We start from the raw sequence: 13,294 nt of genomic DNA, 5'->3' as shown, positions 1-13,294 counted from the left end.
AGCCGCCCCCCAGGCCCCTTTGGCGCGGGCTGTTTCTTCTTCCTCCTCCGCCGCAAATTACTGACACAAAACGGAAAGGCCCCGCGTCTTCTCCGCCACGCCAGGCCCGGGCCCTGTTGGGCTTAATGAGCCGATGGAAGTTTCGTGGCTCCGGCGCTAAATTCTTTTCTTGTTTGACAGCTGCTCGGCTAAGGCGAGTGTTGACCTTATAAAAGATTTAGTGTTTCTCATTATTTTCTGTCAAGCTTCACAAGTGATGGCTCTGCGGTTATCATTTGCATCCTGGGGTGTGCGTGCATGTGCGTGCGTGTGTGTGTGTGTGTGTGTGTGTGTGTGTGTGTGTGTGTGTAGGGGGCTCCGGTGGAGACGGGGAAAAGGGGCTTTCTCTGCCCGAGTTGCATTTGGTCCCCGCACACCAGCTCCCGGCCTGACACCCTTCTCCTGGGGACTTTCAAAGAGAAGGTAGGAAGCAGAGCCAACGTGACCGGACGGTCCGGTGGCTTCCAGGCCTCCCACATGGAGCTTCTGCAGAGGCACCCCGAGGCAGGCGGACTCCCAGAGCCCGTGGGAGCTGGCCCAGCCCGTGGTGGACGTGCCGGACAAAAGGACCGGCTGGGGCGGATGTGGGGCTGAGCACAGTTCAGAACCACACTCGAGCTTTATCACCGGGAACTTACGCTACTTACAGGCTCCATGGAAAGCCACGACCAGCACGATTCTGGCCTCTGCATCCGAAATGAAGGTTTAATGGTTTTGAAAAGCAGAAGCAATTTCTCTAAGTGGCATGCATCACTGTCCCCTGTGGGATGTCCCCTGTGGGATGACTATGGAGCATGTGTTAGTCCTTATTTGTCTCCTGCGCCTACGCCCAAGGCGGGTCGGGGGGCCCATTTTATAAATAACAAGACTCTGGGGAGTCCATGCTGGCTCTTTCTCCAGCCTCCTGGCTGGTCCCTCCGTCTCCTCTCTTTCATTCTCTGTGTTCTCCCCTCCTGCTAACCTACCCACTGGCCATCCCGGGTGAGGGTGCCCCAAGGTTGCCCCGAAAGGGAGAGAGACAGTTCAGGGCAGGTGAACACATGGATGTCTTCTCCAGGGGTTCTGAGTCTTTGTGCCCCCTCCTTGTTACCATGGGAGACCCTGTTTTGATCTCTTAGAGCAAATCCACGGCACACTCTCCCTCCCGTGCCCATGGCAGACCTTGCTAATCAATCACAGCACACTTTTTCAGGAGCCTCTATTTAGCCTGAGAATATTTTATGACCAAATGTGGCCACATCGTGATGGGGAGTGCTGCCTACTTGCCATTCCTGCCTTAGAGGGGCCATTTGAATAAACTGCCACGCTACCGCATAGGGGAAACTTGAGGATGTTAGCTGAATGAAAGAAGCTGATCACCAAAGACCGTGTACTGTATGACTTGATCATCAGGGAATATCCAGAATGGGCAAATGTCTAGAGACAAAGAGTAGATTTGTTGTTGCAGGGGCTGGAGGGAGGGAAACGTGGTGCAATTCTTAGGGGTCCAAGGTTTCTTTCTGGAATTATGAAAATATTCTAAACTTACATTGTGCTGGTGGTTGCATAGCCCTATGAATATATTAAAAATCATTGATGTATACACTTCTTTGGGAGAAAACTTTATTTTTTTCTTTAACATTTTTTAAATTTAATTTTTATTTTATATTTGAGTATAGCTGATTTACAAGCTCATGTTAGTTTCAGGTGAACAGCAAAGATTTATATACTTGGGGTGAATTTTATGGTGTATGAATTATATCTCAATTGTTATTGTTGTTTAGTCACTAAGTTATGGACTGTAGCCCACCCGGTCCTCTGTCCATGGGATTTCCCAGGCAAGAATACCGGAGTGGGTTACCATTCCTTCTCCAGGGGATCTTCCCGATCCAGGGATCGAAGCTGTGTCTGCATCTCCTGTATTGCAGGTGGATTCTTTACTGCTGAGCCACCAGGGAAGCCCTTATATCTCAATAAAGCTATTTTAAAAATTGGGGAAAAGCAGCCCACTGGAGTCAGATGAGTGCTCATCGCCCAGATTCTGTCTTTGGAGCCCCGAGCAGGGTGATAATGGGGCCCCAAGAAATGGCCTCAGATGAGGGAGGGTCCAGGGTGTCCTCAGCCTCCCCAGTGAGATACTGTGCCTCTCACTTTCATTGTTGTTGTCGTTCAGTTGCTCAGTCGTGTCTGACTCTTTGTGACCCTGGACTGTAGCCCGCCAGGCCCCTCTGTCCATGGGATTCTCCAAGAAAGAATACTGGAGTGGGTTGCCATGCCCTCCTCCAGGGGATCTTCTCCTGGAATTTGCTCAAATTCACGTCCAGTGAGTTGGTGATGCTATCTAACCATCTCATCCTCTGCCGCCCCCTTTTCTTTTTGCCTTCAATCTTTCCCACCATCAGGGTCTTTCCCAATGAGTCAACTCTTCGGATCAGGTGGCTATAAGTATTGGAGCTTCACTTATCTGGAGCCTATTAAACTTAGACACTGAAGGAGCAGAGATGGGCACCAACCCAGAGTTTTTTGGAAAATTCAAACACCCTGCCTTGGGATTGCCCTGTGATTTATCTACCAGCCTCTGGCAAACAGATTCACTGTTCAATTTTGATCTCAACTGCTGCCGACTAGCCTCAGCTAATCCTCGGGAATGATCTAGAGATTTTGTTTGGCTTCTGGAAGTAGCAAATCGATTCTCCTGCTCAAAGACAAATGCAGGACTGTCTTTTCTTCTGCCCCACCGAGTCTCAGGAACTTCACAGTCTGTGGAGCAGAAACCTGGTTCCCAGGCCCAGCTGTGCCACGTAGAAGCTGGGGCTCCTTGAGCCAGTGTCTCATCCTGAGAATCAGTCTCCTCTTTTTCCAGTGAAGATGCCCTGTCCCGACTCCTTGCCCCCTCCCCCTTCACCTGACACGGTCCCCCGAGGTCCCACGTTAGATCTTGCAGGCAGGCAGGAAGTTTGTTTTCTAAGCCCAGGTTTGGCTGTTCTCTGAAAACACAGCATGTGTCAGCAGAGCGGGTCAGGCCCTGTGTCCTTGCTCCATCTATTTTTGGACCGCAGAGAAATTAGAGCTGTAGTAGAATAACAATTTAGGGGACCAGATGTCTCAAGAGAGACTGCCGCCCTTGTTAATTACTTACACTGCAGACCTGCTCCATCAGAGTCCAGGACCCACCGCTTCCACCAGCGACATCCTACATGGATTTGTGTTCTACGGGGCCTCTGACCTCCAGCTGCCCGAGCTTGACAGAAATTACTGACCTGGGACTGATCCATAATTTTCAAGTACCTCTCATTAGAGGAGACAGCCTCTCAATCTTTTAAAGCGAAATCTCTCTCCCAGTCACCTGAGCGGCTGTCACTTAAAAAAAACCTAAACTAAATCTCTATAGCTGTCTATTTTTTTTTTTTTTTTAGTTCTTGGGGAGATTTTTCTGTTGTTGTTAACTCGGCTATTTCTTCTCAGATTCTACCCGGACTTCTTGGCCCCCAGACTGGGCATTGGAGATTTTAGTGTCCAGTTGGGGAATCGTTGTGTGGCTCATGAGAGGGTTTGGGAAAGCAGCCTGGCCCCCCTGCCCCTTTTAGGAGGATGTGTCAGGGTCGGGGGGACTGTGGGAAAGCTGCTCCATTTGTGAACTCGACAGTGGTGATCAAAATCTCTAGATCGTTCCCAAGAATTAGCCCCCTCCCACCAGGGGCTCAAGCCAAAGTCACACACCACTGGTAATGACCCTGGAGACGGGACTCAGGATTCCCATGGAATCCAACACAAATCACCAGCAAATAAGTCTCTAAATTGTGGGTGTGTGGAGGGAGAGACTTCTGGCCCCAAGCTGCTTCTCCAAAACGCAGCTTGAAAATCATCCCTCGTGTTTTCATCTTAAAAAGACAAATAAGGGAACAGATAAAACCGAAGCTCTCTCTGCTTCCCTGTCCTCCCCTCTCCCTCCCAGAGGGGAGGCCAGGCAGGACTTCTGGGCATATTCTTTCCTCCAATTTCTTTCCATTTGACTAGATTCATGCAGAGGCTTGAATAACACAGGGGATCATTGTGTAGGTTTAGAAATTGTCAAATAAATGGCATCCTACTTATGTTCCTTTCTTGCATCTTACTTGCAGCCTGTGAGATCTAGTTCCCCGATCAGGGATAGAACCTGGGCCCCCTTCACTGGGAGCATGGAGTCCTAGCCACTGCACCACCAGGCAAGTCACTGCTGCTGCTGCTGCTGCTGCTAAGCCGCTTCAGTCGTGTCCGACTCTATGCGACCCCACAGACGGCAGCCCACCAGGCTCCCCCATCCCTGGGACTCTCCAGGCAAGAACTCTGGAGTAGGTTGCCATTTCCTTCTCCAATGCAAGAAAGTGAAAGGTGAAAGTGAAGTCGCTCAGTCGTGTCCGACTCTTAGCGACCCCATGGATTGCAGCGTAACAGGCTCCTCCGTCCATGGGATTTTCCAAGCAAGAGTACTGGAGTGGGGTGCCATTGCCTTCTCCACACACAAGCATAAGAACTCAACAAACACCAAAGGGTCTGATTCACACAGATCACTTTGGTACCAAAGAAAATAAATTAGAAAATCAGTCACAGACGTAACTAATGAACTTGCCTGGAAATGTAAAACCCTATTTATAAATAACTTCAGGATGAAAGAAGAAATCCGAATGAGATTTGATGGAGATTAGATGAAAAGAGAATCAAACAAAAATAAATATTCTCAAAACTTGTGAGATGAGATAAAAGAAAATTTAGAGGGAAACATAGTTGCCAATGCTATGTTTTATAAATGTTGATATTAGGGGAAAAAAGAAAGATTAAAAGGCAATTACAGCTAAGCAGACAACTCTAGACGCTGGAAACAGAACAACAGAGAGACTTCAAAGAAGGAAACCACAAAGTCAAGAGCAAAATTAATGAACGTCAAAGGCACAATTAAAGATATCAATCGGATGAAAAGTTGATTCATTGCAAGTAGACCGGAAAAGCACAGAGGCTTTCAAATGAATTGGGAAATGGGATCCAGGAATCCAGATCCCCTGGGGCAGAGTGGGGACCATATGACAGGGGCAGGGACCTCAGGAAATGGTGATGGAGTGGCTCCTGGTGTCAGCTCTGCCCAGGACCATGGAGACCCTGAGAGAATCACTTCCCACCTCTGTGCCTTGGCTTTTCCATCTGTATAATGGGAGAGTTGGAGATACTGATCTCTGAGGTCTCTTTCAACCCTAGGTTTCTGGGAATCTTTTATTCCAATCTGGTTACAGAGAGGCAAAGGGTATCATCCAGGCAGGGGATTGTGGTCCCTAACAAATCTTTTTTTAAGGCTTGATGGTGATAATTGCTCACCTCCCCGGCCTTGTCTCTGTGTCCCCCAGCCACACTCACTGGCTTTCATTCTCTCCCGTTTGGCCACATTTGCTCAGGGTTTGGGCTGGTCCCTCTCATCTAGAACATCTTTGCCTTCCTCTTCTGGATAGCTCCCTCATCCTCTCTAGAAAGACCTTCCTGCCGCCAGATGGACTTAGAATTCCCCAGTCCACAGTGCTACTAATTGCCATTAAATGATGCCATGTACAGTGCGTTCAGCGGCCGCCTCTTGTGCCATCTCGCAGGGTCCGTGTGGGCTGGCCTTATTCACCAGCACGTCCCCAGGATGTCCTGTGTAGTGCAGGCACCTGGTCCTTATTTGAGCAATGTATTGAGATGCTCCCCATTCAAACAGGACCAGCGCCTTCGCCAACCTGCCCATCCTGCTCCCAGGGCTGCTGGCAGGCCAGTGGCGCTTGCCTCTTATTTACCTGCATTGACCTGAGAGTGACTCAGCTCCATTCAGCAGAGCTGTCTCCTGCCAAAGCCATTACAGTTTCTTAGCTCCAGGCAGAGACAGACTGCAGATGGCTTAATTTAGAAGCATCTCGGAAGGAATTCTTTGCTCCACAGCTCTTCATCCTTTGACTCCGGGGGTCTGCGGGGTCGTGACCACACGCGCTTGAGGCCTGACTTGTGGTTAGGACCCTTATCTCTGGCGGAGCTGCTATTTTGGGAGGAGAGAGTGTGCAGGCGGGCGGGATGGGAGCTGCCTGGTTTCCAGCAGGGCCTTTCCCTTGACTCATTTCCTGGGCATTTGTTAAGAGAGTGGAGTTTCTCAGTGAGGATCTGGGGCCGGGAGGACCCCACAGTGCTGGGGTTCTGTGAGACCTGGGGCGAGTGACCTAACCTTCTGGGGCCCCTGGCTCCCCATCTGTAAGATGGAGACAACAGTGCATGCTCTGAGGCTTGTGTTAAATAAGTGCACTGCGCCTGGCAAACAGCAAGTCTGTTACCAAAACAGCCACGGGCCCAAGGTCCCAGTCGCTGGTCTCCAGGGCACATTCTGCAAAGCGGCACTTGCTTCTTGGTGTTCTGAAAGCCGAAACACCCCTCTCCGTGAACTTCCATATTCTGCTTCGGGAGCTGGGGACTTCATGGGTACAGAATAGGCCCCTTCTCTTCTCTTTCTGTCTCGTGGACTCCCCTGGTGGTTCAGACAGTAAAAAATCTGCCTGCAATGCAGGAGACCCGGCTTTCAATCCCTGGGTCGGGGAGATCCCCTGAAAAGGGGAATGGCAACCCACTCCAGCATTCTTGCCTGGAGAATTCCATGGACAGAGAAGCCTGGTGGGCTACAGTCCATGGGCTCACAAAGTGTTGGATACAACTGAGTGCCTTTCACTTCTCTTTCTAAAGAACAGTCCCATGAGGGCCGGGGAGTCAGCTTCTGCTTGAGTGAGCTCTCTGGAGAGTCCCCCAGCCCCAGCCACTAAGCATCTCCTTTGATTTTTCACCTTCTCCCTCTGCTGACACCATTTCCTGTGCTGTATTCCCCTGCCAACCCTCTCATCCCAATCCTCCCAGGCCATAGTCAAGTCCCACCTGGCCTGAGAAGCCCTCCCTGAGCACCTGAAGCCTGGTGAATTACGCCCCCTTCCTTCCTTCACTCATCCACTCATCTGTTCGGTATTTTCAACTTTGTTTCAACACATCCTGAATGCCAGGCCCCATGCCAGGCACTGGGGGTCGTTGGGGAACAGGGCAGGTGCAGACCCCACCTTACAGGGCTCTGGGGCTGGACACTCACCTGTGCTCCCCTGGGTCCCTCCCATGCAAGACTGAAGTCATCCATCCCATGAGTGACTTAACTCCGAGAAAGTCCAGCAGGAATGGGAATCCTTCAACAGCAGGGACCACATACTAAATGCCTGCCTCCCACATGTCAGCCCGGTGCTGCTGAGAACACAGTAGGTGTCAGAGTGTGTTGTCAGTCACTGGGGCGAACCTCTTGTGCCCCAAACACCCTTGTAGAAAACCAGGGGGACATGGAAACAGGAACACCAAAGCACAAAGGGTGTGGCACTTCACTGTCCTTGGCACTTAGGTACTTAATAAATACTTTTTGATGGATGGATGAATGAATATTTCTTCCTTGACAAAGTTTCCACGGAAGGAAAAAGAAAACTTCCCCTGGGCTTCTCTTTTGTTTGTGTGCTGATGTTAACCTGATTACCTCTAAGCTGAGCAGCACCTAGGACCTAGATCCTCCTGCCATCTACTCAGGAGACTAGTGTTCCAAGCCCCCTGCCACTAGCATTGCACACAATCACATCACCCACTGTCAGCACCACCCACCATCAGTACCACCCACCATCAGCACCACCCACCATCAGCACCACCCACCATCAGCACCACCCACCATCAGTACCACTCATCACCCATCATCAGTACCACCCACCGTCAGCACCACCCACCATCAGCACCACCCACCATCAGCACCACTCACCAACCGCCATCAGTACCACCCACCATCAGCACCACTCACCAACCGCCATCAGTACCACCCACCATCAGCACCACCCACCATCAGTACCACTCACCATCAACACCACTCACCACCCACCATCAGCACCACCCAACATCAGCACCACTCACCACCCATCATCAGTACCACCCATCATCAGCACCACCCACCATCAGCACCACCCACCATCAACACCACCCACCATCAGTACCACTCACCACCCATCATCAGTACCACCCACCATCAGCACCACCCACCATCAACACCACCCACCATCAATACCACTCACCAACTGCCATCAGTATCACCCACCATCAGCACCACCCACCATCAGTACCACTCACCACCCATCATCAGTACCACCCACCATCAGCACCACCCACCATCAACACCACCCACCATCAATACCACTCACCAACTGCCATCAGTATCACCCACCATCAGCACCACCCACCATCAGTACCACTCACCACCCATCATCAGTACCACCCACCATCAGCACCACCCACCATCAACACCACCCACCATCAATACCACTCACCAACTGCCATCAGTATCACCCACCATCAGCACCACCCACCATCAATACCACTCACCACCCACCATCAGCACCACCCATCATCAGCACCACTCACCATCAATACCACTTACTACCCACCATCAGCACCACCCACATTCAGCACCACTCACCATCAGCACCACTCACCACCCACCATCAGCACCACCCACCATCAACACCACCCACCATCAATACCACTCACCACCCACCATCAGCACCACCCACCATCAATACCACTCACCACCCACCATCAGCACCACTCACCATCAGCACCACTCACCACCCACCATCAGCACCACTCACCACCCACCATCAGCACCACCCACCATCAACACCACCCACCATCAATACCACTCACCACCCACCATCAGCACCACCCACCATCAATACCACTCACCACCCACCATCAGCACCACTCACCATCAGCACCACTCACCACCCACCATCAGCACCACTCACCATCAGCACCACTCACCACCCACCATCAGCACCACCCACCATCAGCACCACCCACCATCAGCACCACTCACCATCAGCACCACTCACCATCAGCACCACTCACCACCCACCATCAGCACCACCCACCATCAACACCACCCACCATCAGCACCACTCACCATCAGCACCACTCACCACCCACCATCAGCACCACCCACCATCAGCACCACTCACCATCAGCACCACTCACCACTCACCATCAGCACCACTCAGCATCAGCACCACTCACCACCCACCATCAGCACCACCCACCATCAGCAGCACGCCCCATCAGTCACTGGTGGCTCCTGGCGTTCCCGAGTTCTGGCCTCATCACTCCAGTCTATGGCTCTGTCTTCACATGGCCTTCCCCTCTCCCTGTGACTTTTGTCTCTTACAAGGATGCCTGTCATTAGATTCAGAGCCCACCTAAATACTTGGGATAATTCTCATCTCGAGATCTGTAATTATATCTAGAAAGCCCCCTTTCACAAATAATGGTCACAGTCACAGGTCCTGGGGTTAGAATGTGGATGTGTCTTTGGCCGGGAGGTCACCATTCAGTCCTTTCGAGAGTCAGAGGGATGCGTGGACTTCAGGGCTGTCCTTCCCAGTGAGGAATGGCTGGCGCATGCCCCCCGGGTCAGGACTATTGCCACTCTGGATGCCACAGATGACCATGGAGGTCAGCTCGGCATCTCCATTGGCCGGGGTGCCCAGGAGGTCTTACTGAGAGTCTCTAGCTGCCTTCTGGGAAGCACGGGTGTCAGGAGACACATGTCACTGTCTACAAGCCCCTGTCCCATGCCAGAGGGGACGCAGGATAGACCCTGGAAAAGGCCTTTTGTTTACGGCTACTTCCGTCCTGCACGAAGTATTGGACCTTCTCTCTTCTCAGTACCTTCCATGAGGCCACTTGGTAAGTTTTCTGAATCAGGAGACCAAGCTGAGAACAGCATTGTGGTGTGTCATGTAGACACTGCTGTATTTGAGATGGATAACCAAGCCTTGAGCCTGGGCCTGAGTGGCCTTTGGTGACGGTGGGATGGGCCCGCCCAGGGGGACTCAGAGCTTTGGGCCTGGGCTTGGGCCCTGCCTGGGGAACAACCCTGATGCACGGCCCAGAAACGGGAGGCCTGAGGCTGGAGCTGGGACGGCTCCCGGAAATGCCACCACGAGTGTCCACAGAGGGACTGGAGAAGCATGTCCATGAATCTCCTGCACTATTTGTTCCTTAGGACTTGTGGGCACATATTTTCCCAGAGGAGCGGGTCATGGCTTTCTGCAGAGACTCCAGAGGGCCCACAGCCCCCAGAGAATGAGGGATGCAGATTTATGTCCTGGAGTAGCTTACTCAATCTACTCATCACCATTTGATTTTTTTTTTTTTTACCAGTTTCTAATAAGTTTTTGCAGTGCCCTTCAGACGCAGCCAGAGCGGCAGCCGTGGCAGAATATTCTAGAAGGAATCCAGAACCTAGTACCCAGGGGTTCATGGTGGGGGGAGTGCTAAGGCAGAGCTTCTCTGTCCCTGATTCCCTTTGGGGCCAGCCCTGGACCAACTCTGCTCTGGGCCTCAGTTTCCTCACCTGTAAAAATGAACACAGTGGAGTTAGATCCCGCTGGGCTCTGCATGCACCCTGACTCACTGTCTCCCTGGACCTGAGGTGTCCCACCCTAACCTGTGACCGAGACCTTGGACTGGGGGAGCTGACGGGATCCGCAAGGAGGTCGAGCTCTGGTGAAAGTCATGACCTCCCCCCGGGGGTGGGGGTCCCCAGGCCACGGTGAGTCCTGATGGGGACCAGGGTATGGGACACAGAGCACAAAGACGTTCCCTGCAAGTTCCTCCCACCTCCCCTCTGTCTGTGAGCGCTAAGTTGCTCCAGTCGTGTCCAGCATTTTGCAACTCTACCAGACTCCTCTGTCCATGGGATTCTCCGGCAAGAATACCGGTGTGGGTTGCCCTGCCCTCCTCCAGGGGATCTTCCTGACCCAGGGATAAAACGGGTGTCTCTTACGTCTCCTGCATAGGCGGGTGGGTTCTTTACCACTAGAGCCACCTGGGAAGGCCTGCCTTCCCTCTGTTTCCTTTTAATTCTTCATCTGCTCTCCATTTCTCTTTTTTCTCAGCTCTGTGGTCTTAGCTAACCCCTGCAGGGAGGGGTCCCTTGGCCTGGCTCTTGACGAGAACCGGTGGCTGTGCTGGCCATGTGGGTCCCACCTTATCCTGAAGACACAGCAGAGCCTTCAGCTGCTCCAGCGGACCCTTCGTCTGGACCACCACGTCCCCTCGTGACCCTGAGCTGTGGGGGGCCCCAAGGCCAGCACACATGCAGCCCCCTTACCATGGAACCCCCAGTTCCTCCTATAAGCCCCCTTTGTTCCCCAGAGAGGCCCTGACTCTGGGGAGGGTCAAGTCCATCTCTTTGTGCTCCTCGCAGCCCCCAACCACTCCACGGACTCTCATGAAACAGCTGTAGCCATCATCCACATCTTTTCCCCGCCCCCGCCCCTGCCCCCCGCCCAAGAAAAGTGAGTCCCCCTCGTTCACTGCGGGACCCAGTGCCTGGCACAGAGCTGTGCTCAGAGCTTAACACGTGTGGCCTGAATGAATGAATGAATGAACGGATGCATGCCTAAACAAGCAAGCCTGAATGAACCCTTTCTACCCCGTGCCTCCGTAGAAGAGAAATGCCATTTGGGGGGGATTCTCATATATTTGGAGGTGCTGCAGAAGACCTAGGAGACAGAAGGGTCTCCACTCATCACCACTTCTCGAGAGGGAAAGACTGGTCAAAATACTGACTGCACAACAATTTAACAGCAGAGGCCCCCACGCCTCGCGTCTGGCTCTGGTTCTGGCCCAACTGTCAGCCGCGGGGATGGGGGTGGGGGTCAGATGGTCTTACAGTGACAGACAGGGCTCCAACTGTGCCTGGAGGCCCCCCTTGGAGAGAGTGGTTCGTTTGGGGTTTTAATGGTGGAGAATCAGCTTTGAAGGATGATGCTGGCTGAGAGGTCCCACTGCCTGGTGACCCCCATCACCGGCAGCTGATATTTATCAAGTGCACGTTATCTCGGCAACAAGCAAGACAGAAGGAAAAACGCGGGCACCGGTCAGCTGTGCTCTGACGCCCCTCCCTGTCCCACGGTGGGTCCCCCCACCTTCACCCTGGAACACCAGGACAGCACTTTCCCTCCACTTGGTTCCCTCTGACAGAGACTTTCATTATCAAAGGTGGAAGGATGGGGCGTCCCCAGGGGAGCCCTGGAGCACTCAAGCCCGCTGACTTGGCTCTCCCTCTGTCCACAGGTGGGCCCCCATCTAGCAACCTTCCCCACCGAGGCCGATCGCCAGAGAGCCTTCAAAGCCCACCAGGAAGAGTGTGCCGTGCGCCAGGGGACCCTGAGGATGGGCAACTACACCCACCCCTAAAGCCTGTCTGACGCGGTAGAAAATTCTCTGAAGGACTCACCTGCTTTGCCCAAATCACACAAGACACTCCCCCATTACTCCAGGTTCTACCTCGGCCAGGACCTCAGACTCGGGTCTTAGATGACTTATTTTTGCTAAGAGCCCCCTTTAGAGTTAGCCACTCTCGCTCCCCTTAGCCCCAGCAATCCCTCACTTAGGGACTCCCCTCCAGCAGGACTCTACCTCGCTTCTCAAGCCCCAGGCTGATAAGAGAAACTCAAGTTTCATGGCAGATTTTATAGGCTCCAGACTAAGGCTCTGTCCTCAAGTATTAAAAACAACCCAGGTATTTGCTGTAGAGAGTGTGACAGTGTCATGCTTTGAAAACCCTCATTTAGTATTCCAAACATGAGATTTCATTTCTCTTTTCGGGGATGCCTGATATCTCTCCATGGCAGTACTATCTCTCTGGGGCCCCTGACGGCAGGAAGAGCCCACACTCCGTACTTGGAGCGGGCCCTCACCTCTTCAGGGCTAAGTTGCCTCCACCAACACTGACCTTGGAAGGTCACCCCTCCCACCTCCTGAAAGACAATGCCCTCCAGGGATGAAAGCACCCAGACTGGGGCCCTTCGTACCTCCAACTCTCTGCAGGTCCTCTGCTTTCTCCCCACAAATTAGATACCGATCTACTTTAAATTAAAAGAGCTATTTGTCATCCTCCTCTTGTGCCTTTATTTGAAAACCGGTAAACCAGTGTGAGAATCAGCCTCAGACTCTCCAAGGGCCATGACTTTCTCCACAACATCTCAACCAGCACCTATAAAAAGTCAGGCAAACTCTTAAGTTTTAAAATCCCCTGACTAGTCTGAGGGTTCCCAGCATTGACCTTCAACTTGGATCTCTCCCCAGAATCCCACGCTCATTTATCCAACTGCGACTCCCCGGCCCCCTGCCCTGGGCCAGGTGGCTCCACTCAAGCGTCGGC

The 13,294-nt window shown here is 52.5% G+C and overlaps 1 protein-coding gene across 1 annotated transcript in view; it reads left to right on the top strand.

The window, feature by feature from the left end:
- Positions 1-13,009, top strand: part of LOC105000773 (chromosome unknown open reading frame, human C9orf171) — a 153,980-nt gene extending 140,971 nt beyond the window's left edge. Inside the window, exon 6 of the mRNA XM_010856772.1 lies at positions 12,205-13,009. Within this exon, the coding sequence (XP_010855074.1) occupies positions 12,205-12,327 (123 nt within the window). The 3' untranslated portion in view covers positions 12,328-13,009. The remainder of the gene's footprint in view (positions 1-12,204) is intronic.
- Positions 13,010-13,294: the final 285 nt, after the last annotated feature.

Source organism: Bison bison, unplaced genomic scaffold (genome assembly GCF_000754665.1).
Source record: "Bison bison bison isolate TAMUID 2011002044 unplaced genomic scaffold, Bison_UMD1.0 scf7180017864375, whole genome shotgun sequence".
In the NCBI taxonomy this organism is placed as follows: Eukaryota; Metazoa; Chordata; class Mammalia; order Artiodactyla; family Bovidae; genus Bison; species Bison bison.
The sequence above is the reverse complement of the archived record's forward strand: the minus strand, read 5'-3'. Positions and strand labels throughout refer to the sequence as shown.